The 24,753-nt window shown below is 42.6% G+C and overlaps 1 protein-coding gene across 2 annotated transcripts; it reads right to left on the bottom strand.

Annotated features, from left to right (window-relative positions):
* Positions 1-331: 331 nt before the first annotated feature.
* On the bottom strand, positions 332-24,737 carry ACOX1 (acyl-CoA oxidase 1). Of its 2 annotated transcripts, none has more exons than XM_026484112.4 (14): positions 24,500-24,737; positions 24,058-24,217; positions 19,532-19,692; positions 10,590-10,697; positions 9,443-9,562; positions 9,187-9,302; positions 8,632-8,801; positions 7,169-7,331; positions 6,536-6,726; positions 5,881-6,060; positions 5,664-5,769; positions 5,373-5,516; positions 5,035-5,241; positions 332-4,387 (listed from the first exon to the last, which is right to left on the bottom strand). In XM_026484112.4, the coding sequence occupies exons 1-14, from the start codon at positions 24,606-24,608 to the stop codon at positions 4,337-4,339; spliced, it is 1,986 nt and encodes a 661-aa protein (XP_026339897.2). In that variant the 5' UTR covers positions 24,609-24,737; the 3' UTR covers positions 332-4,336. The 2 variants fall into 2 exon arrangements, with proteins under 2 accessions (XP_026339897.2, XP_026339896.2); XM_026484111.4 differs by lacking the exon at positions 19,532-19,692 and adding an exon at positions 12,709-12,869 and having other exon boundaries at positions 24,500-24,733.
* Positions 24,738-24,753: the final 16 nt, after the last annotated feature.

Below are 24,753 nucleotides of genomic sequence, written 5' to 3'. Positions count from 1 at the left end.
TTATGTATGTGTCCTACACTCCAAAGCTTAAGGAAGTGGCCGTGACCTACCGGCTCAATTGGGGAAATCAAAGCTGCTACGTCTGGGTGGCTCAGTCGGTTACGCATCTGCCTTCGGTTCAGGTTATGATCCCAGGGTCCTCAGATCAAGTTCTGCATCATGGGCTTCCTGCTCAGCGGGGTCGGCTTCTTTCCCTCTACCCCCACCCCCTGCTTATGCTCTCTCTCAAACAAATAATGAAAGAAAAGAAATGAAAAAAAAGAAAGGAAAATCAAAGCTGCAGAGCCAGAATGGAATCCGACACTGCCACCCAATAAAGGCACGTAACACGTTGTTAACCACAGGTTTTATTAAGGATTTTTTCAATTTTACAAAGGAAAAAGGGGGTAATGGTTTGGCTAACTCGCAGCCCAAGCCAAGCAGGGCTGGCGGGTCACAGATGTCCAATCATGGTTCAGAAGTTCTGGACCCGTGCACCTCCTCGGTACTCACACTTCCACTGACAGGTCCAGCCAGGGATGGGTAACAATACATGCTAAATGCATCTTGTGGGGTGGGAACCAAACGCAAACCCTAACAGTAAAAAGGAAAAGGTAGCAAGGAATTATACACTCTGAAGAATACAAGTAATTTCCTTGAATCTACAGCAATTGGAAATAAAATGGTGTTTTACAAAGTAGTCAGCAGTCTGAACATTATGTGGAAGGTTATATGTTTGCTACCGAAACCATGACCCAGTCAACAGTATTGTGGCAAAACCACCTATTTTGGTTCAGAATTCTTATAATCACTCCTCAATTTTTCATGATCTTCCTAAGATAATCAATGGCCCAGTTAAATGTATTTATTTTAAAACTTACTCATTTGAGAGAGAGAGAGAGTACAAGCAGGGAGGAGGGTTAGAGGGAGAAGCAGACTTCCGGTTGAGCAGGGTGCCTGACTTGGGGCACGATCCAAGGACCCCAGGATCATGACCTGAGGCGAAGGCAAACCCTTAGCCAACTGAGCCATGCAGGTACCAGTGGCCCAAATAAATTTGAAGCAAAATAAAAACGGAACAAAAAACCCTTGGAACCTAGGAATTTGCAGGTCTGCAACAGCTAACACCTGGTAACTCTAAGGATTCCTCATGTTTCTGTTTACCATCATGGAGCACAGGAATAGGTAGTGAGAATTTAGTGTGTATAGCTAAGAGCAAAAGTCTATTGGTATTTAAAAAAAAAAGTCATTTCAGTCATTTACAGTGTGACTTGGTCGAATCCTCCAAGAACAGAGTAGTAAATACGTAGCTGAAATGACCTTTGCAATTATTTCATGAAAATGATCAAAATCTTTATCTGAGTAAGGAGAATCAATAAGAGACTCTTGGTCTCAGGTAGAACCACCCATGTCCTGCTTGAAGGCAACCTATGATCCCGAGCACACCTACCACATTTATAAAGATTAGCAGGTGTGCACACCTGCACCTCATCTCTTCCTTCCTAATAAGACGGAAGGGGCTCAGAAGGGCGAGAGGGATGGAGAGTCACAGCCATCTAAACAATTTCTGTTCCCCATGAATTTGAACTGGTCATGCTTGTCCAACCAAAGCCCTGCACTGAAGAAAACCCAAGAATTAAGACCTAGCATGTTTAGGATCTATAAAATGCCTCCAGGTCTATGAAATCTGAAATCACACACATGGTGTTCTCCGAAGGCATGTGAATATAGTTAATGTAGCAATTAAGTCAATGTTCTGAAGATAAGCTGATACTTAGCACTGCTATGTTCTTAAGCCAAGAATATGAAGGCCCCAAAGGCTTTGGAACCAACTGTGCTTTGAGGCCACTAATGTTCAAACACTGAAATAGTCCTCTTTATATAACTAGTAGAGCACAAAGTAGAGCTCCGGACACTTCAGGAAGACTCAAACTTCATCCACTACAAATAGCAAAATTGTATTAAGCCTCAAAATTCCAATTTTGAGTTTGGTTCATAGTATTTAGGGAAAAAAAGGCTTCTATCATTAATTCTCTTAGCACTTCTCATTTTAGAGAATAGTAGGTTGAAATTTATCTTTGTACTTGTGAAAACGGCTCGCAAAAGAACCAACCTTATCTGTAGCAGAGACCTGGCTTCTTCGGGAGAGCAAACTGGATCTGCAGCTCTGAGCGCTGAGACAAGTATGCGTTTCTCCGCTGGGGAGAGCGCGCTTTGTCTTGTTCTTAGTGTTACCTGCACCTGATAACCTCATAAACCTGGACCTTAAGATTCTTCGTGACTTAAACTCATGTTTAATTATGTGGCATTCTCTTTTCCTCGTGATATTACAAATTAGGGCGGTTTTACTGGATTTCTAGGTTACAGTGAATAAAGTACAAGACAAAAATCCCAATGTTAATAAAAAAGTATCAAATATCAGATAATTCACTTGTAAATAATACTCAAGGCGCTGGACTGAAGGGGGCTCTATAGTGTCTACAACTTGCTCAAACCTGCCTGGAGAGATCCCAGATCTATGCTGTTGGATTAGGTGGGTGTTAGTTCAAACCCGCTCAGATCCCAATTACAGATGGTCATCTGTGAATAAGGTATTTAACCACTAATTCTGAAGCAATTCTACATTTAACAGGTCAATATTAAGCAATTTACTCTGTTATTTCCAAGAATCTGAATTACTGTCAAGATATATCCTGAAGAAATTAACAGAGTGCTTGTTAACATCAAGCTTAAAGCAAGTTCCTCTCTTGGGGGAAGGGTTAAGGCTTGTGTCAACAGACAGTACTTCTGCTGGCCAGGAAAGTCTCATATAACTGGTTTCAGTGGGATAGACTTTACGTTGGGTCCCAAGGTAGGAATAACACTTCCCTTGAATTAGACTACATTCTCAAGACTGATTCTAGAATTGGTTTCATGAGACAGATGTCACAGATACAGTTAACAGGTTAAAAAGAAAAAAAAAAAATCAAGTGATGCTGTTTTACATAGATTTTAAGAAAAAACGTCATTAGGAAGTACGTGTTTAACCTTTAAATGTAGAATGATTGTGTAAATTAGGTTCAGCTCAAAGGACAATGTCACAATTCAGATCAAGCTCTTAGAAACAGACTGAAAATAAAGCCAATGTACAATAATAAGTCTATGGAACTTGCATTTATCCATTCGTCACAGTTTCGATGATTATATTGATTCTATGATTTATATCCAAAAACCAGAAGACATGGTTTGTCAAAAGAGTTTCCTGGGGTACTCCTGGGCAGAAGAGGTGGCGTGAGTGATGCTTCTATCTTTGTACTGCCAGACACTGTGACCTCCAAGCATTGTTAACGGCTTATGACAAATGGCAGAATACAGAAAATCTGGATTGTTCCAGAATATCCAGTGGGTAGGGCCACCACAGTCACAGTAACCGAACTAAGAGCTCTCCCTATACTCAATTCTACTACGAAGGAACTGTGACCCCTTCTCCTTTCTTAGCATCTCTTTCAGGACAGGGAGAGGGGGAGAGAGATGAATTATCATTGATGGAGGTGCCGTCAGTGGCCAAAAGTCAAATGCAGAGATAATTTTGCTTCTTGCCCTTTCCCAAGAAGTTTGGGACTGAGTTGTTGTGTTACCGCACCGATGATTTAGGGATCCTTCGAAAGGAAGATTAATTCCTAATGACACGGGATAGTGAGCCTGGGCTAGGCCTGTGCTGAAGAACTCCTGCCGGGAAGGTGCTACTGTGAACAGTTAGGTGGAAACAACTATTTGGTCGGCCAAGAGGGGCAAACAGGCGGAAGTCGTGTCACTGTGTCAGACACACATTTCACTCAGCTAAGTTTCCTGATTTGTTCCTTTCCCCGAATCCCTTCTCTTGAGTCCTGCTTCTTAGCCAGGGCCCGTGGCAGGAGTGGTAGAACATTTAGCAGAAAAGGTGGGAAGGGCTTTACGAAACCCCCTTAAAAAATACCTTTGCTTAAAAACACTTATATATCCAGTGATTAGCAATTAAGAGGTGAAAATAATTAACTACTCAGTAGTTAAATTCTACGAGTTATCCAAAGTCCTGGCCTACTGGGGTCAGCAGCACTATGGATGGAAGTCACGCTGCAGCTCGTAAAGCTCCTTCTGATGCCTGGCAGGTCTCCGGCAGTGTTAATTGCACTTAAAACACATCTGTTTTTTTCATTTAATCTCTGAAATCTGTTCATTTTTTTTTTCTTCATTTATAGAAAGAGGAAAGGGCTCAATTTATCATTTGCTCTACAGCTCTCTGAGTTTGGTAAAGGTTCCGAGCAGATCTGTGTGACAAGTGCGAGGGGTGCTGAGTCAGCTGCTTTCTGGAGCGGATGAACCTTGTCACCATGACCCTTCACAGCTTGGACTGCAGTGGTTTCAGGTACTTGCGGTACGACTCATGGACCTGCGGGCAGGGAGAAAGAAAGAATGACTGATGAGGAGCCCGCAGCGTGAACGAGCATACTTTTAACTGAGAAGGTACCGGAGCCTTATTTGGATCGTGATCCAAAACACTGAAGGGGGGAAAAATAAAAAAAAACAACGGAGTCAACTGGGGGATGTGGACACTGACTGGGTAGTTCACGATATGATTCTTGTTTAGGTGGGAGAATGGCACTGTGGTCAGGTTTTAAAAAGTCCTTATCTTTTCGAGATACACAGTGAAATATCCATGGATAAAGTTATCTGCTATCTTGGGTTTGTTTCACCATAATCCCCAGGGGAGCTGGTGGGGGGAGGGGTGTTCAGGTGAAACACAATGACCATGAGATTAGTCACTGGCGTGTGACAAAGGGTACAGGGGGGTGTACTGTGGTACTCTGTGTTTGTACCTGTTTGAACGTGTCCACTAGTTATTAAGTAGTCAAGAAGACGAAAGATCTGCGTACTGTGGGAACAAGCCAGTTTCCTTCTGAATGTGCTACTCAAAGTGACTGTCCGAAGAGGCCACAGGAGCCACCAAAACTTTCAGAGGAGTCACCTCTGAGGTCTTTCCTGCCTTAATATTCAAATGAAGAATTTCAAAAGGTGAAAAGACATTGTTTTTCGTACCTCTGATTTGTTCAGTGGGGACTTCCTGGCCCACTCAAACAAATTTTCATACACGTTCCCATCATAACGGCCAAGCACGGAGCCGAGTGTCACATCCTGAAAATCAAATGCATCCACCAAAGCAACAGCATCTGGGCGAACCGCAGTCAGCAACTCCTTTATACGCTGATTTACTTGGGTAATTTGAGATTCTGTCATGATGCTTCCCTAGAAGAGAGAAAACAAGCGAACAAATGTATACGGACACATATACGCACACACACACAACTAGAAAGTAGACCACAAAGATTTTTCTACCAAAAAAAAAAAAAAAGGACTTAAATTCAGAAAATACTCACCTGAAGAAAATCCCCTGCCTTCTGACTGATTCCATATAGACAATACAGGAGACATAAATTCCTTAAAACAGCGTGGACGGATTTATCTTGAATTTTGAGGAGTTTTTCTGAGAAGAGCTTAACTACCACATAGTGGCAATGTGCCTAGATAAAAAGAAAACATGAGAGTGAGAGAACCTTTGCAAAAGATTCACTGCACTGCAACAAGGATTTCTGCACTAAGAAAATGGGTTGGGGCAGCATGAAGGATGGAGAGGGAAGAAGAGAGAAAAAGGGAGAACTGTCACTGACCTCGCTTGCTTGAACAAGGTCAACGGAAGTTAGGTTCCATGCTACCTCCTTGCTTTCTCTGTGAATCACTTCATTTTGAAGGTTTTTTGCAGCAATTTCTACCAATCTGTTAAGAAATGAAAGAAAACTGGAGCTTGCAGAAAATGCCGAGCAGTGCTCAGGCCCCAGCCCCGAGAGCCCTCCCAGCTACCTACTTCAGCTTCCGAGGGGGGCTAACCTGGCTGCACGAAGTCTGTACGCTTCCGTTAGGCTGTCAGGGCTGTCGATGTCCACCACGGTCGGCCACACCGCCACCTGCTGCGGCTGGATGCGCTGGGTGGGCAGGTCGTTCAAGTAGGACACCATGCCGCACACCAACTTCCCTGAGTGCACCTGGTCGTAACTTTTCATCAGGAACCTAAAAATGACCAGTGCACATGCTTTCAGTAACTACGCTTCTCATGACATGGAGATAAACTCTTACAATGACTTTAAGCAATGTGAGAGGTGTTTTGTACTTGCTGGGTCAACCACAAGATAAAACCAGAGGGTTGGGATGGGAGGCAAAACCACATCTCTCAGAACAAATGTAACATGAAGAGCAAACATCGGAATAGGAACTATGAAGAGGACTCAATGTTCTTTTTTTAATTTATTTGAGAGACAGAGCGAGAGAGCGCATGCGCACGGGTGGGGGAAAGAGGTAGAGGGAGAGGGGAGAGAGAATCCCAGGCAGACTCTACACTGGGTGTGGAGCCCGATGCCGGGCTTGATCCCAGGACCCTGAGATCACGACCCGGGCCAAAACCAAGAGTCGGATGCCTAACGGACTGGGCCACCAGGGCGCCCCTCAAACGTTGTAACAACAGATAAAGCACACATCAGGTTCTCACCTAGCCGTCTGCAGCATCATGACGGTGTTCTCTCCCTCAAAGGTGCAGGTGGGGGTAAAATTGACATAGATATTCGGAAGGCCACTGCAGTGAGAGTAGCCATGTCCGCCGCACGCCATCCGACAGGCTTCGACAGCAGCATTAGTTGTCCAGGAGGTGAAAGCCTTCAGGCCGGCAGTGAGGGCGTGGAGCTGGAGGCGCGAGCACAGGCTGTCAGGGCGCGGGTGGCGCCGACGGTCTGAGCCGCCACAGGAAGCCCTCTCTTCCTCACCTAACAGCGTTGGCCACTCACCACATCACTTGCCACGCACGCAAACCGAAGCACGGTCACCTCAGTGGCCTGAATTCATACTGTTCCCACGCTCCCTTCCACACTGTTCCACTTGACAAAAAAGTCACCACTTACATTCCCTTGATTAATAAATGATCCACACGGTATAGTACTTCTGAAACTTAAAAACAAAACTCACATATCTTCATATCAGATTCACTTTCAATTAAAAAAATGGCTGTATCTTTTGAGAGTACATGGATTCTTCTCAAGAAATCCCCACATGTAGTTTTCTTTGGACGTAATTCAACAGGCAAATATCAAACAGAAGGGTGCCCAAGGGCGGAGCAGTAAACACATACCTCGGGCAGTTCACTCAGATCCCCTTGGCCAATGTCCTCGTTAATCCGGTGGTAGGTCTCCTTCATGTATGCACCGACAAACTGGAAGGCATAGGCCGTGGCCAGGAGGGGGAAGAGTTTATACTGCTGGGTCTGAAAATCCAGAATCTGTGGTTCTGGTTCACTAAAGGACACAGAAGGAACAAAAGTAAACACTTACATAAAACTTAACATGCACCAGATTCTGGTCTAAATACTCTGACATACTGAATAGTCCTCATTCTCCCCCATTTCACAGAGGAGAAAACAAGAGGTTAAGAACCTGCCTGGGGTCACAGAGCAAATACGTGGCAGATCCTCACTCAACTGAAATCTAGGCTGTTTGGCCACGGAAAAACCATGTTCTCCACCGTGTTGAACCCCTTAGGTGGACAGAATTTTCTAGCTGTGAAGTTCGTGTCTATCTTAGTCTTCGCAGTGTGACTGAGGAAACTGTATCTCATAGCAACATAAAAAATCAAAGTTAACTTCACAGAAGGAAGGCAATGATAAAGAAGTCTAACACACTAGATGGCTGGATAAACTATTTTCACCACAATTTTGGAGAAGACCCCATGGACAGAGTTAATTATCTGACATCTTAGATGGTCAGCTCTTATTGATTTCTTTATTCCTTCTACAGGAGTTAAAAAGGTCATCAGGGAGTCACACTTAAGTAAAAAGCAGTAAGACTAAATTATGGCTATGAACACGACAGGGAGTCCTGGTCATGCCACCCCCATCATACCCATTTCATAGTTGTTAGGAGGAATTAGGATTTTCAAACTGCCTTTAGTGTTCTAAACATTTAATTTATCTTTTCAAAAAAGGTTTTATTTATTTATTTGAGAGAGAGAGAAAGTGAGAGAGAGAGCGAGCGAGCGAGCACGAGCAGCAGGAAAGGGAGAAGCAGGATCCCCACTAGCCCAGAGTCCGACATGAAGGCAGACGTTTAACGAACTGAGCCACCCAGGCGCCCCTGAACATTTCATTTACAGAGCTCAAATAACATTACTCTTTTTTTCTTAGGTTAAAAATAATAAGGTGGTTGGGGCGCCTGGGTGGTACAGTCGTTAAGCGTCTGCCTTTGGCTCAGGGCGTGATCCCAGCGTTCTGGGATCGAGCCCCGCATCAGGCTCCTCCGCTAGGAGCCTGCTTCTTCCTCTCCCACTCCCCCTGCTTGTGTTCCCTCTCTCGCTGGATGTCTCTCTCTGTCAAATTAATGAATAAAAATCTTAAAAAAAAAAAAAAAATAAGGTGGCTACCCTCATCTTTCTACTTAAGAAAGGAAGTCTAGTTTCTAAGTAGCAGACCCAGCACACTGCCACCTTAACTGATTTTGCATAGCCAATGCATCGTCTCGAGACCACATTTGGGAATTTTGATATTTGAATGGGGTCAAAGGTATTCTTAAGCACTGAGCCCATCTCAGATGCCTCCCTTACCCCAACTTGATTTCAGACTGGTGCCTCACAGCGCTGTATCGGATGGCAATGGTGCAAGCCTTGGACAGACACCGAGCAGCTTCTCCTACGAGGAAGGACCTGACAAACACCATGGTCCCGTAGGTCAGCTTGTTACTCACAGGTTTCACGTATGTGCCATCAGGCTTCACCTGGACAAAGAACATGGGACTGATGCTAACTTCTGTTAGACCCAAGTGGCAGCCTGTGCTCATGATTCTCAAAGGGTGGTCCCCAGAATGGCAGCATCTCCTGGGAACTTGCTTAAAATACAAAATCTCATCTCTACCCTGATCTACTTTACACAGCCCTCCAGGTGATTCTAATGCATGCTAAAGTTTGAGACCCATTGGTTTAGCAAACTAGAATATGTTCCTCGTATCTGCCAACTGCTTTTGATTTCACTGTCATTAATAAAAGAAGTATCAGAAGTAAAAATATGTTATTACCTTCTAAAAGAACACACCCTTGCAACCCCGTGGTTATCAACAGCCCCCGAAACCCCCATATTTGACATCTCTGCTCCTCTCACTATACCTGGGCGTACTTCATCAGCATGTTCTCTCTGGGAATACGGTAATTGTCCATCTTCAGGTAGCCATTATCCATCTCATCATAGCCAAACTTGGGGCCGATATCTCCCACAGTAATGCCTACCACAGATGAAAGTCATAAGGTGGTTATGTTCAGCAATTCCTGGCTTGCCCTGGCCTCTTTCGTGGTGTGCTACAGTTTTTGCAGAAGAAAGCGACGGTTTAGTTTTTCATCTTAACAGCAGACGAACAATTCTAACCTGGTAAAGGCTTATGGGTCCCAATTTCACGAATAGGTGCGATGAAGGCATGTAATCCGTAGCATTTCCCCTTAGTGATGAGTTGGGCAAGAACTATTGCATGATTTGAAGTCTTGCCAACTGTAACATCGAAGAGAACAGGAGAGAGCAGTGAGCAAACTTTCTTAACACTTTCAAAGGACAGAAATAAAAGATGGGGAAAAACCATATGTTAAATACCAGCCTCCATCAATAAAGTGTACCCAAGAGACTTAATGACAGTACCACACACAGTTTTCAGAAAGAAATTCACATAAGCTGATAGTCACTAAAATTTACTGTGTTTTGCCTAAGCAATCCTTCGTCCCAAATATATATATATGTGTATATGTAAGCTTTTATACACATTTTATTGAGATATTATTGACCTATTATATGTGTATATATATGTAAGCTTTTATACACATTTTATTGAGATATTATTGACCTATAATATATGTGTGTATATATATATGTAAGCTTTTATACACATTTTGAGATATTATTGACCTATAATATATATGTGTAGATATATGTAAGCTTTTATACAAATTTTATTGAGATATTATTGACCTATAATATTTGTGAGTTTAAGGTATTGTTGATTTGATAGTAATCCTTCATTTTAAAAAAGACTTTACTAAAAAAAAAATAAGTAAAAAAATAAAAAAAAGACTACTTTCTCTTCTACTTATTTCTCATTCATTTACATAAAATTTTTTTTAGGATAACCATAAGAACATTAATTTATTTCCTTTTTCTCCCTTAACGAAGTGCTTTCCAAAACAGTGACCACTAGCCACATGTGGCTACTTACATTTAAATTACTTATAACCACACGGGGAATACTAAGCTGCTTTAAATGGTGACTAAGGAAACTGTGCTAGTGATGGGAATGTTCAGATGAAAACTTGAGAGAGTAAGACAGCCATCCTTTCTGTGCCTTGTGAATGGAGGAAGGTCTACAAGAGAGCAGGCACTGCAAGACACTGTCACCAGCTGAGGGGAGTCTAAGCCTCCAGAGTGTTTCCTGTATTTCAAACCGATACTCTCATATAAGCTCCACACCCCAACACAATCTCGCAGTGACTCTTCAAAACATCCAATAAATGCTAAAAAATTCACATACGTCCACCAGGCCACCACTTGATGGAGGTCACAGTAGGGCTGTTGAGAATGAACTCCTGAGTTTCAGGGTCGTAAGTGGCTGTGGTTTCCAAGCCTCGGAGATGAGTTCCTAAGGAAATAAGTTACATTCACTTTGGATAAATTACGGGAACAAACAGGCACAGGGTAAAATCTCCTGCCCTGTCCTTTCAGCTCTAGTATCTCAGAGAACAACAAAACCTAATGGCAACAACACATTTGTAGACGTGCTACAGATAGGTAATAACCAAGATACATAATTCCTTATGTATATATTTTAAAGTAAACCCAACATGGGGCTCGAACTCATGACCCCGTGATCAAGAGTTACAGGCTCTACCCACTGAACCAGGGGCCCCATCATTTCCTATCCTCAAACCAGGCAGTTCCTATCGAGGGAAAATATAGGTGTCAAGCATATGTTCTGTTTCTATACTTTAATTAACGCACCTCTATTGAGATCAACCAAAAGAAAATGTAAAGGCAGTTTACAATCGTATTTTCACAAGATCATAGGATAGGAAAATAACAGGGAAGGTAACTGCCCTTTTAAAATAACACCTCTAAGTTTAAGTGTGCCAATTTCAACTCGTGTATGGCGTCTACACACCAGTTCAATGTTTCGGGCTTCTCTAGTCACAAAGACTAAGATAACGGGACAGAAAAAGACTCCAGCCAAAGTTCTTATAAATTGAAGACTTATTTCAGAGTGACTGGTAGAATGGAAAACAAGACTTTAAAAAGATATCACTACTATGGAGAAAAAGACCCGGAACAGTGACTTTTTAAAAAAATTTCTAAAGTTCCGGTAATAAGGTCCCAGTGCACGCTGCGATTTCCAAGGCCAGGCCTTAACTTTGATGCTGGCTGGTTCGTTACCGTGACAAGGAAGAGTTCCCAGTGTCATGTTTACTGGAGATGGACAAAGATTCATGCTTTATATCCTAATATGAATATGCCAAAGTTCTTTGAAAACAGTTATGGAAAAATGTTCTATGAGACACTCCCTCTAATAATACAATCCCGAAGCAAATGCTGAGAACCTTTTCCCGAACTTCTCAGATAATTCCAGACCTCATTAAACACTTAAACTTTGAAACATTTAGAAACTTCCAAGTTGAGGAACAGAAATGGCCACTTCATGTGTGATCCACAACCTTCTTGAGCACGTGTGAGAATCAAGGAGACAGGCGCTTTCACCAAAGACGTTTGTTACAGGAAAAGAAGTAACAGAACAGATAATGACAAAATGTTTGCAAATGCACAATGGAACCAAACAATACTCCACTCTGGGTCTTGTGAAAATCCTGTAAAATACAACTTAGCACCAAGAGCCAAATTAGCTATAAAATTAAGATAGAGTTGCACAGAAATGAGGAGCACACTGCAAATATACATTAGATCAGTGGTTCTGAAACCTTGAAGCAGGAAAAGAAAAGACAGATGGAAATGAACAGCAAATAGAGACACCAATTCAGACCAGATTAACAGGGACAGCCACTCCCTCCAAAACCGACTGCCTGGAAATACGATTTATCTTTTTTTTTTTCATAATCTTTGGCCAAGCTACCTTCAGACCTTGACTGAATTTACTGAATTGAGGCACAAAAAAGATCAAAGTATAAAATGCTCACGTTATGGTTATACAAGCCACTCATTTCCCTCAAGCAAGTCGGAGAGCACTTGTACTACCAATCTGTTTCTTCTGGAATTTGTGCAAGTTCATGAAGGTATCCGTAGGAAAGGTAATCAAATAGTACTGAAGAAAGAAAGATGGGCTCAGATTCCACATGCACACAAATTCTACACAACGCCAATGAACTTGACAAACCACGCAGTAAAATAAATCCTGACTTGTAATTCTTGACCCACTGAAGGGGAATCATGAGAAAGAACAATCAGCATATCTCTGTGATAACATAACCTTTATTTCCACTGACCAAAGCGATGTCTATGCCAAGACTTGTGTATGTGAAAAACCTGGCTTCTGCGGAAAGACCACGGTACGTGGATATGCCCTTGCTAACACGCGGTGGGCTCTCCACGTATGCTAAGCTTGCAGAGCCCCGCCCAACCCAGAAGGTAGACTGAACGCACCATACCATGGCCCATCTCTGTCTGGGCATAAGTGCCAATGATCTCCAAGTTCCAGGCGGGCATGAAGAAGCGCTCCTGCTGCTCTGCGGTTGCCTGGTGAAGTAAAGTAGGCAAGAACATGCCCAAGTGGAGATCCAGAGGCTCAGGGCGCCCTCGGTGCACAAAACTTCGAAGAAACACCAAGGATGGGCATTTGAGAGAAGAGTCATCAGGTGTGAGAGATTCAGCAATGTGAACAGAGTAAGGGGAAGGAGAAAAAAAAAAAACCTTAAGTATGAATTAGTTGGGTGGGCGTTATCATGGGTGGGAGCACTGCCCCTTTCTGTATTACTTTAATAAACTCTTGGCTAAGTTCATTTTTCTTAAGTTGGTGGGAAGTTTTTTCTTACGCTCCTCAGCGCTTAATCAGTCTTGGCGAGGACTGGCTACCGATTCCAAAGCCTGTGCAGCACAAACATGCGAGGCAGGCAGTGGAGTCCAGCCTTGCAATTAAATCAAAGGGAATAAAAAATTTGAAGAGGTTGTATGGGATGGAGAATTTAAGTTGCACAATGACTGATTCTGATGAGAAGGTGAGGCAAGAGAACTTTGTTCTCTCAGACAGACAAAATATCTCCTGGACAAAAGGCTTTCCTAGAAGCAATTTCAATAATGCTTCTAGGCTGGAATCGTTCATGTTTATCCATAAAACATCCAGCACAGACCCCCATTCCTTACATAAATCTGTTTTTTTTTTAAATCTGGTTATTTCATTCAGATTCGCCACAAATATCCAGCCATGCCCTACTGAAACAATGTAATACAAAAACTGACAGCACTCTTCACCCAATGATTAATACCAGAAATAAAAAAGACATGCAATTTTTAGTAAAGACCATAATAATCATTACAAATAATAGATTCATGCATAACAAGCCGATTACACGTGAATAGTCACTAATGATAAGAAACATCTTAGTTGTAGTAAGTCTGAATCCATTTACTTTTTTTACCACTGAACCAGACAGGTGCCCCTGAATCCACTTTCTAAAGCCATTCTTTTCCACTTTAAATTTGCAGACGCCTTAGACTTCTGTGTGAATTTCTAATAGAAAGTAGACTGATACGCCTTCGTTATTGTTACACATCACTGGCATCCCACTGAACTTCCAGCTCTAACTTAACTGACTCTGTATTGCTCTTATTATTCTCTTTAATTATCTGAGAAATTAGCCTACTCAACATTTCAGTTTTGAAATCTCTCAGTTTGTCCAGAGGGTAAGGAGGAAAATAACCAGGGCACGCAGTGAGGGCTGATCGGCTACGTCTTCTGACTGCATGGTTGTGCTGTTACCCAATCACAGAAAAACCAAAGACTGACCCACTTCCTCATTTTATAAAGAAATTAGGCTGAGGTGAGTTAAGCGCTTTCAGGTCAGGAAGATAATGGCACAACGAGGACAAGAATCCCACCACCTAATCACATCTTCTGGCTGGGGAAATTCTCGTACAAGTGCAACCGGGACTGAGCACAATGAGGAGGACACCAGAGAGACCAAGGAGAGAGGCCGACACTAGAGCAGCTCTCCTTGGAAGTGGCAAAGGGAAACCCCCTGTAACACATTAGCACCGGCGGAAACTGCGTAGAGAGATCCATGGAACCTCTCTGTGCTATTTCTGCAACTTTCTATGAATTTATAATCATTTCAAAATAAAAAGTAAAAAAAAATAGTGGAAATCCTCCAGAAAAACACACTGGCCTGATGAGAGAGTGCTTTTACCTCACAAACAGGAATGCCACTGCCTCCAGCTTTTAAAAGAACGGTGCCGGGAAGAAAAATCAATGTACACCTGGGACCCGAGAGAAGGCAACTAGCGGAACCAGGACTGAACCCTGTGGCACGGGACCAGCCACTTTTAGCGCTGAAAGAGTATTGGGCGTTACCAGAACCCAGAGCAATTCCTGCGGGGGGACGGGCCACTCTGAAGCAGCCCATCGGACTCTCAGGAGGGGTCTGCAGCTGTGTGCTGGGTCACCGAATAACACACGCCAGGGTTACCAGGAAATACACTGAGTAGGGCAGGGGTAAACCACTGAAATCAGAAACCATTTTGAGACTGAAGAATGTTTTTAGGAGAAAGAGGTCTCTTGTGACTAGGGTAAGGATCATTCACAAGTGGATGAAATTTAGACATGTTACAAGGAGAAAGTGACCTGGACAGGTTGTTTTTTTTTTTTTTTTTTTTTTTTTTACTTAAATCAGGTATTCATTGCAAAAAGTTGGTTATATATGCATGATAAAGATTATATATTATTTTTAAATCATTAATTTTAAAATTACAAAGCGCCAACATTTTACTTTGGTGAGTGCTACAGTCAATTCTTTTAAAACCATAACACCAAAAGGCCTTCCCAGTGCCTACCTCTATATGACACAGGGCTGGCAGCCAATGCTGAGGACAAAATGATTAGATTAATAATACATAAGAAACAAAGGACTTAAAATAGCACCTCCATGGACAGCATGATTATAATCCTAAGAAATTAACAACAAAATATCATCAATAAAACTGAATTTAGAAAAGCTGTAGGCTCTAAGGAAAAAAAAAAATCACTGCATTCTTATCCATTAGGGCGCTTAAAACAAAAACCTCAGTAAAAAGAAAAGCAATTTACAAACACAACAAAATATTTAAAATTTGTTAAGTAACTTAGCTCAGGATATTAAAGATTTAACTAAGAAAAAATATCAATACCTAATAGGATGAATACAAGAAGTTATACGTAACGGGAACGAAATTGCTAATTCCCGATCGAGAAGTCAGTCCTTTATCATTATAAAGATAATACTTCCCAAGAAATACAAGGACTTAATGTAACACGGATTTGAAATTCCTGCAGAATGTAATTGAGAATTTGACTAAGATCGGAATTCGCCTAGAAGAGTAAGTGTACAAGAACACCAAATATTTAGGTCTTAAAATGGGATAAGCAGCAGGCTTATCTGCTTATCCCATCAGATTTTTAAATATCTTACAAAACAACAACAAGGGGCGCCTGGGTGGCGCAGTCGTTAAGCGTCTGCCTTCGGCTCAGGGCGTGATCCCGGCGTTACGGGATCGAGCCCCACATCAGGCTCCTCCGCTATGAGCCTGCTTCTTCCTCTCCCACTCCCCCTGTTTGTGTTCCCTCTCTCGCTGGCTGTCTCTGTCTCTGTCAAATAAATAAATAAATAAATCTTAAAAAAACAAAACAAAACAAAACAAAAACGAACCAATGTTTATGACATTAGGAGAAAAACAAAGGGACTAATCAATAGAACATATTTTAAGGTTCCAGAAATAAATTGAAACTATTAATAAAACTCTAAGAACTGGAAAGAACAATGGGGAAAAACTACTAGTTAAACATAAAAACAGTATGGGATTCATTCATCGTTCTCTATCATATACAAGTCAAAGCATTAAACATAAATCAAACAAAAAAAGCTGGAAGAAAATAGAGAGTAATTATCCAAGATATGGGGAAAAAAATGTATACCTATTCAGAGAAGGATGCAATCAACACATAAGGCCAAAACGTTTAACAAAACAGAAGTCAATTAAAAAAAAACACTTGAAGGATACAACATAATCATATAAGATCAATGTACAGATTCTAGTCAATCAATACACAAAGGAGTAAAACCCAGTTTATACATAGGAAATACAGAGAGTAAGCCAAAACATCCAGGCTCACTGGCATTGGAAAATTAAAACTTTAACTCTTAGATATATATTAAAGTAGCAAAAAAAAAAAAAATTAAAGTAACCACACTGATGGGGTTTATGGAGACATGGTACACTAATAATTCACTGAATATACTATAGACTTGTTCTGTGTTTCAAGAAGCCTTAAACTTTGCAACAAAAGCTATAAAATGTTCACTACTTTCAACGCAGTAATTTACTTCTGAGAAAGATATTCCAAAGGCATAACCCCAAAGGGCATAGATTTTGTAAAGAAATACTGTTAATAATAATCATAGCGGGAAATCAGTATAGCCCAAAACCTACGGAGCAAGTCTTATGGGAAGTCCAACAGGGAAGAGACTCACTTGGAAGAAAGAGACAGGAGACAGGGAGTGCAAATACAGGGGAGAGAGACTAGGGACTTACACAATCATGTTTACCATCTATTTCTCAAGTTTCAAAGGAAGAGAAGTGCTTCAGTTCATATTTGAGTATTGGTGATGGGACGGCGCAGACACTGCACCAATCTTCAAGGATGGTAAATGCGTATTGTATAAGCTCTATTTTCCTGAACAACAGCAGCAGAAAACAAAGGAAGGAGAATTGCTGTAAAGTGGCCAGAACCTGAAGTGACCAAGTTATCTGTGAAGACCAAACATACCACCTGCTTTGGGAGGCGGACCAATGTACGGTGAGGATTATTATTGCTGGACCACGTTCCACAGATGGTCCCTTCAACACCAGAACCCCCGGGAGAGGGTGAGCCCCACAGCCCAGACCTCTGCCCTTGAATAAATAAGGCTCACAGACCCACAGACCAAATGCGTGCGGATTGTGTATGCCTCTACAGACAGGCGAGTATTTAGAGGAGGGAAGACAGAAGACAGGTGATGGAGACTTCGTGCAGGGCACTGAATTTCAAGACTCTTCAGGATCCTGGAAGGAACCTGAGCAATGCTGTCTCCTCACTTCTCAGCAGCTACCTAGAGCTGAAAGAATCCCGAACTCAAAGTTATAGGTGCTTCCGTGACACTTGAGACAATCATGGTGGGCCAGTCAACATTCCGAAGTTTCCAGATTGAACCGTCAAACCTCCATCTGCACAAGTCGCTCTATTTCCAGTCTCTTTGATGTCGAAGGACTTACTATTCTACACAAGGCTATACTGTCACAGGATGCGAATTAACCGACAAACTGGTGCCCCAGAAAAGAACAGCAGTGGACGAAGCACAACAAACACCAACAGGAACGGACAAGACTCTAGTGAGAAACGAGACCTAATCTGACAACTCTGTTCTCTAAAATACAGAGATTAAGACAAAGTTGGTTCAAAAACAAGAAAATATCTGAAAAAGAGAAGCAATAAGGGAAAGAAAACTAACAAAAAGGCAAACTCACCCAGAACAACACAGGACCTCAGTCCAATTTCTGGGCTCCTTAGACCAGAAACTTCAAGTCCTCGTTTCTTCCTCTTTCAAAATTTAGGGCAAATATACATTTACAATGTACTTTATAGAAGCAGAAGGGTTAGACCAGTGAGACATACATATCAAACACATTTAGCCTCAGAATAATTTACATCTTTATGCCTCCTATGAATAGCACTGACTGTAGTCAAGTAAATTCCACACTGATGCATACTTAAACAAAAGAAGGGTTGTGTACCACAAAGCTATTTCAAGATTACAAAGCACGCGCGCGCGCGCACACACACACACACACACACACACACACACACACAACTTTCTCCCTCCCTCCCTCCCCCAGACAGGAAGACCTCTATGACTGTTACATTTCTTCCCTTAGGAAACCTTTCTTCGGGCTGCTTATTTCAGCACTGGCCACCCCGAAGTGCAAGTCTTGGACGTTTTGGCAGGGTGTTCATAAGACATTACAGCCAGAATCTGCAGTTCTCATGGGGATTATGATAAAGAACATTTTCTTAAACCACTTCACCAATCAAAAGCACCAAATCAAATACAAAAATGAAGTTTTCATGCTATTTGCATCTCTTCCTCTTTTCCTTATTATTTACATAATGGAAGCCTTACGATAAATTAGGGAATGAGACTGGGCAGCTCAAATTAAAACCCCCAAACCTGCCAAAGGCCTTGTCTATGAAAACAAACCTCCTTCACATTAAGACCAAACCCAGGGGCGCCTGGGTGGCGCAGTCGTTAACCGTCTGCCTTCGGCTCAGGGCGTGATCCCGGCGTTCTGGGATCGAGCCCCACATCAGGCTCCTCCAGTAGGAGCCTGCTTCTTCCTCTCCCACTCCCCCTGCTTGTGTTCCCTCTCTCGCTGGCTGTCTCTCTCTGTCAAATAGATAAATAAAATCTTAAAAAAAAAAAAAAAGACGAAACACAAAGCTTTTTGAAAGGAGCTGGCCATTTATAAACAATTGAAGTAGAAACCACGCCCAGCATGGAGCCCATCGCAGGGCTCAAACACACGACCCTGAGATCAAGACCTCAGTTGGACACTTAACTGAGCCACCCAGGTGCCCCATTTTTATGAACAATTTAACCAAGAACGACTGGCAATACAAAGTCCAAAATATGTAAAAAAAAAAAAAAAAAAAAAAAGTATAATAAAAAGACTGCTGTCAAGAAATGAAGAGAATCATGAACTGCCTCACAAGGCTGCTAGGCAGCAACAAAAGAAAAAGACACTTAAATGCTTTAACCCTCTACCCCCCCTAAAATCCTTATCTTTCCCTTCATTAAAGCAGGGAAGCAACTTCCAGATATTGCTAAGGCATTAACGCTGTCAAGAATTTCCAACAAGGTCTCTTTTTATAATTAGACACCAACACAATTTTGCCACATTTTCAATCCCATCTTCCCAAACTGCTCGACAGCCATTCAAATGGGATCTATGTAGCAAGGGCAAAAAGGCTTTTAGAAGCAACAATGAAGGATGTTTCAGGCTAGAGTCTTGGATCAGTGTATGGGGAAATGACTTATGAGAAAATGAGAAGCTAAATTTTATTTAAGGCTTAACAACTGAAAGACAAAATTCCGAAAGTGTAGCAGCAGGAAAAACCAAACATCAGGAGTCATTTATCAGTTTAAGTCCTGAGGTGGGTTACCCACTGACCCTCAAATGTGGACTAACCGTGGCCCATTTCCGTCTGGGCGTAGGTGCCAATTATCTGGAGTCCTTTGGATGAAGGCAGCCATTTCTCTTGCTGAGCAGTGGTGCCCTGATTCAGCAAGGTGGGAATAAACATGGAGAAATTGAGGCCCACAGGTTCCACAAAATTGACCAAATGCATTCTACAGGAGAGAAAAAAAAAGGATCTCAGCCTTACTCTAGAAACTGCATTCTACCATCCATTCTTGCCACACAACCATGGCCCTCAGGATTGAGACTGGGAAAACTGCAACCCTTCTCTTAAGAAATTAAATGTAAAATTAACCATTTTCCCACCTGGAAGGCCAAATCCAGTGGCATCTATCCCCTCCCCACCCAAGTCAATTCAGGGCCCGAACTCTTTAACTCTACACTTCATCAAGGAAGCAAACTCCACCCAAGTTGTAGCCTAAAAATCCCTTTTGGTTGTTCTGGTTTTGTTGGTGTCATCTGTCGGTTTTATTGGATTCTTTGGAGTATGTGTGTTTGCTTTATTTTCAAGTTTTATTTGTTTTGAAAATCAAAAGGAACTCCACAGAACACTTATTTGTAGAGCTTCTAACAAAACTTCTAAAGAATAGTTGAATCTTTCCCTAGATAACACCAAAGCAAACATCCAGGTTAGTAAATATATTCCAGGGCCAAACCACAGATCTCAGCAAGTCTTCAGAGTTCACAGATGGGTAAGTAGAAACATGAGAATGTTAAACATTTATCTCTGATGTCTCTGATACTCACTCCAGGTTACGGAACTCCAATCACACTGAAATTCTGTCCTCAACTATTTTCTCATGAAACACAATCTGTGAAATAGTTAAAATACAAATCACATTCACTAGTCAGCCTTGGCTACACTGTGAAATACCTTGCGGGTGTCTGTTTTGTTCTATCTCCATAAAGAGCTCGGAGTACAAAGGAAGTATCACCTAAGTGACCTTCACGACTCCTCAAGGAAAGAACAGGAAGCAGTGTCACCAGTTTGTCTTGGTCTGTCCAGTAAGCACAGCCTGAATTAAAAGAAAGCGGGGGAAGACTGCCAATTCACTTTTAGGGTGGCCCTAAAACCAATCCTACCACCTTTAGGTTCAAAGATCACCTTTCAGGGGTGCTGGGGGCAGACTGAAACATCTAAGGAATGCCTGCAACCAAGGAACATCAAAAACGCCTTTTTAACCCAGAGGTTCCATAATTTTTACGCCAATATCAAACGTCAATTTATTTATTTATAAAAAAGATTTTATTTATTTATTTGACAGAGAGAGAGAGAGAGCGCACGCCAGTGAGAGAGGGAACACAAGCAGGGGAGTGGGAGAGGAAGAAGCAGGGTGCCAGCAGAGCAGGAAGCCCGACACGGGGCTCGATCCCAGAACCCTGGGATCACGCCCGGAGCCGAAGGCAGATGCCCAACCGACTGAGCCACCCAGGCGCCCCTTGAATGTCCATTTAAACTGAATGGAGGGAGCAACAGGAAAAAGGAGGGGTATGAACAGAAGAAGTGAGTTAGCTTCCAAGTAACTTGGGTCAACAGGAGTTGACTGCTGTTGGACGGTAGAGAAGTAACGCCCAGCCTCACTGACGTGGGAGTCAAAAGCCTGATGAGGTAGAGAAATGTGGACAGCATTTTTTCAAAGGCAAGAGCCCCACAGCATTTCCTAACAATTATATTTCACTACAAGAGGAAACGAACTTCCAAGAATTTCTGAGGAAGAGAAGCCGTAGTTTAGGCGTCAAAAATGGTGGCCACATAAGACTCTCATTCCCCGTAAGGGAAGTGAGGAGACTGTGGGGTTATCTGAAATAACAATACCGACACAATATAATTCTAGGAAACTCAGAGGGAAAAATAGAAGACAGAAAACAAAGACTGTCAAATATTTATGTTAATAAACATACTGAGATTCTTTTGAGGATACTTGAAAATCAACTCATGAACAAAATCTCAATGCTTGTTTCTAAATTATGTTTAATACCTCCTGCAGATGCTTTTCAAGGAATCAGCTTTAAAAACCTAAGGAGGGTAACAAAAACCATGGCTGATCCTCATTAGAATTTTATATTACTTTTAAAAATACTTTAGAGTTTTCTTTTCATAGTAAACAGGATAGTTAAAAGACAAAATTACAGGAGAGATTAGGAAAACAACTTTTACATTCCCCAAACAGCAAGGTTTTTTCAACAAGTCCTGGAGAGAACAGTTCTTCTACTGCTCAAGTTGAGAAAACGCACAGTATCTTACTAATATTCCATCGACTTCAAGATATTCCCATACATGAATTTTGAGATAGGAGAAATAATTATGAAGAAACCAGTAAATGCTCAAAATCCCCTGAAAGAGAAATATTACTCTATCACCAGTTCCGGCATCACGCCCCGCCCATCTTAGCATTTAAGAAATCAGGTGCATCTCACAAATAACAGGATGTCATAGTTAGCTGGCAGCACTTTTTCTCTCTTAGTGGTACGTGAAACCCAAGTGTGAGCCACAATCATTGGTGGGCTTGGATTCAATGGCATTCAGTAACTGCCAAGACTAATTTTCAATCCCTTTCTCTTACGTAAATTGATCCCCCTGTCCTATCCTATCCTAGAGATCCTGGAAGGATGTCAAAAGGTGTGTTAAGGGGCGCCTGGGTGGCACAGCGGTTAAGCGTCTGCCTTTGGCTCAGGGCGTGATCCCGGCGTTATGGGATCGAGCCCCACATCAGGCTCCTCCGCTAGGAGCCTGCTTCTTCCTCTCCCACTCCCCCTGCTTGTGTGCCCTCTCTCGCTGGCTGTCTCTATCTCTGTCGAATAAATAAATAAAATCTTTAAAAAAAAAAAAAAGTGTGTTAAACTTTGTCCTCTATGGGCACCTGGGTGGTTCAGTCACTAAGCAGCTGCCTTTGGCTCAGGTCATGATCCCTGGGTCCTGGTTTGCCGGGAGCCTGCTTCTCCCTCTCCCTCTGCCTGTTGCTCCTGCTACTTGTGCTCTCTGTCAAATAAATATGTAAAATCTTTAAAAACCAAAACCAAAACACCTTTGTACTCTATATTCCCCAAACAGCAAGGTCTGTAGCATTAAAAAGGATAGGTAAAACAACTGGCTCGTGTCCTGGGCCACATAAAGGAATTTGCTCTATTTCATTGTGACTTCACTCAACTCTGCTTACACTCTAACCACCACTGATTACGAAATCTAATCAATTCTGAAACACACTGCATCAACCACTTAAAAGTAAAACAAAACAACCCTCTTTTTTGGGGTTGTTTAAAAAAGGATAAAATCTTACACTTTTGAAGTTTACCTAAAACCCAACTCAGGTGATTCAGAAACATGATCTTCTAGGAGGTACTCTAGCTGAATATTCTCACAGCCGTGAGTTACAAATTTTAAAAGTAAAAAAGAACATTTGGAAGTTGGTAAATACTTCGATTTGGGCCACTAAAAATAAGCAAATCATAATTTTATGACTAAAAGGGAAAGGAATTCTCAGGGCAGTCTGAAGGGCCAGAGTAAATGATTTCATCCTTAACAGTAGTAACCAGGTCAGCCTGAAAAACTTCAGATACCAAACATACTAGAGGCAGTAGAATAAAGGAGAAATCTCTACCACTACATTAAGGCAGAACTTGTAACACGTTCCCTTTTTCTGGCTCTTGAATACACACCATTCGTATCATTTCATCTTTACTGATGAAAATAATGGAATTCTTCTAAAATGTTGAAACCCCCCAAAAAAGGAAGTGCCCAGGAATGAATGAGAAGTGTAAGAGAGGATACAGGCCAAAGAAATCTTGTACTCAGATCATGTAATTAGAGTGAGTGTTCATTCAGATAAAGGCAAGGGGGAAAAAGTGCTTATTTTATTTCTAATTAAGAAACAAAACACGATAAAAAACGGACGGTCTGGAAAAAGAAAAAGTACATACTCTTTCCAGCACTAGGACCAAGGCATGGCTTTAGGAGGTCTCTTATGCTGGGAGAGCCATTTAAATAACACTGCCACCAGATTTAAGAATGCTAGGTTCTTAAAATATTTTATAGTCACTCTGAAGTTTGACTCATTTTCTTCCTGTACCCCACATTGCATCAGTTTAAACTCAAGCTCTACACTCTCATATGGACATACAATCTGTTATTGCTCCAAAATATTGTTTGGTCTTGCAACTAAAAATCGAATTCAGCCTCTAAATTTAGCAGAACTCCTTGTTACAAAGAGCAAAGGCAAATCTGCAATTTAAATCACTCTACACTGAGATGTCTGGGCCAAAGGAATTGGTACTGATGCCTGAGAATGAAAACCGCAGCCTCTCCCTTCGCGATCACCATTTTACAAACGTCATCCCTTTAAAAGCCTTAAATACAAAAGTAAACACTAGTTTTCACACATATCACTTGAAAGTGGGGTGAAAATACGCAGTGTGCGTCTTCCAACGCCGAGCACGATGAAAAAGGACACGACGGGCTGTGCGTTTTTATAAATTAAGGCTTGGGCTTGGGGACTTCGTCTAGGCTAAGGCATACCTACTTTTTAAACCACATGATTTCCTCTGGGTCTGCGATGCCAAACTCCCTCATCTTCTTCACCATGTTGGCACTCTTCCTAACAGCCACCTCGTAACGCTGGCTGCGAGTGAGGAAATTCAAGTCCTCGTGCTGGAAGTCTGGGTCCTTCAGAATCAGGTTCTCTGGAAGGGAGCGAGAGGGCATCAAGAGGAAGACAGACATGCAGGGCTCCGGGACACCTCCTTCAATCCCAGCGGGTTTGGGGAGCGCGGGCCCAGATGCCCCCCTCGGGAGGGACGACACCCCTCACCCCGCCACAGGCCGGCCCCGGGAGTGGGGGTCCCGGCTCCCCCAAAGCCGAGCCAGGCACTGCGGCCTATGCTCCACAGCGCCCCGCGACTCGTCATCGAGCGAGTCTGGAGCCGCGCTCGGGGAAGGAGGGAGGACTGGCCCGCCGCCCTCACCGATCTCTCGGCGGCGCCGGGTGTTCTCGGGGCTACCGTCCAGGACGTGCGTGAGCAGCTCCGGGTTGAAGCTGGCGGCTTCCCGCTCCCTGCGAAGATCTTGGTTCATGGTGGCGACACGGAGCGGCGGAGGCAGAGGTCGAAGCGCTGGCGGCGGCAGCGGCGACGGGTGTCCCCAGCTCCGGCCCGGCCCTGCCCTAAGAGCAGCCCCAGGACGGCGCGAGGCCCCGCCCCCGCTCGCCTGGGCCCGCCCC

This window comes from Ursus arctos, unplaced genomic scaffold, assembly GCF_023065955.2.
Source record: "Ursus arctos isolate Adak ecotype North America unplaced genomic scaffold, UrsArc2.0 scaffold_24, whole genome shotgun sequence".
NCBI lineage: Eukaryota > Metazoa > Chordata > Mammalia > Carnivora > Ursidae > Ursus > Ursus arctos.
This window is presented reverse-complemented; position numbering and strand designations above follow the sequence as displayed.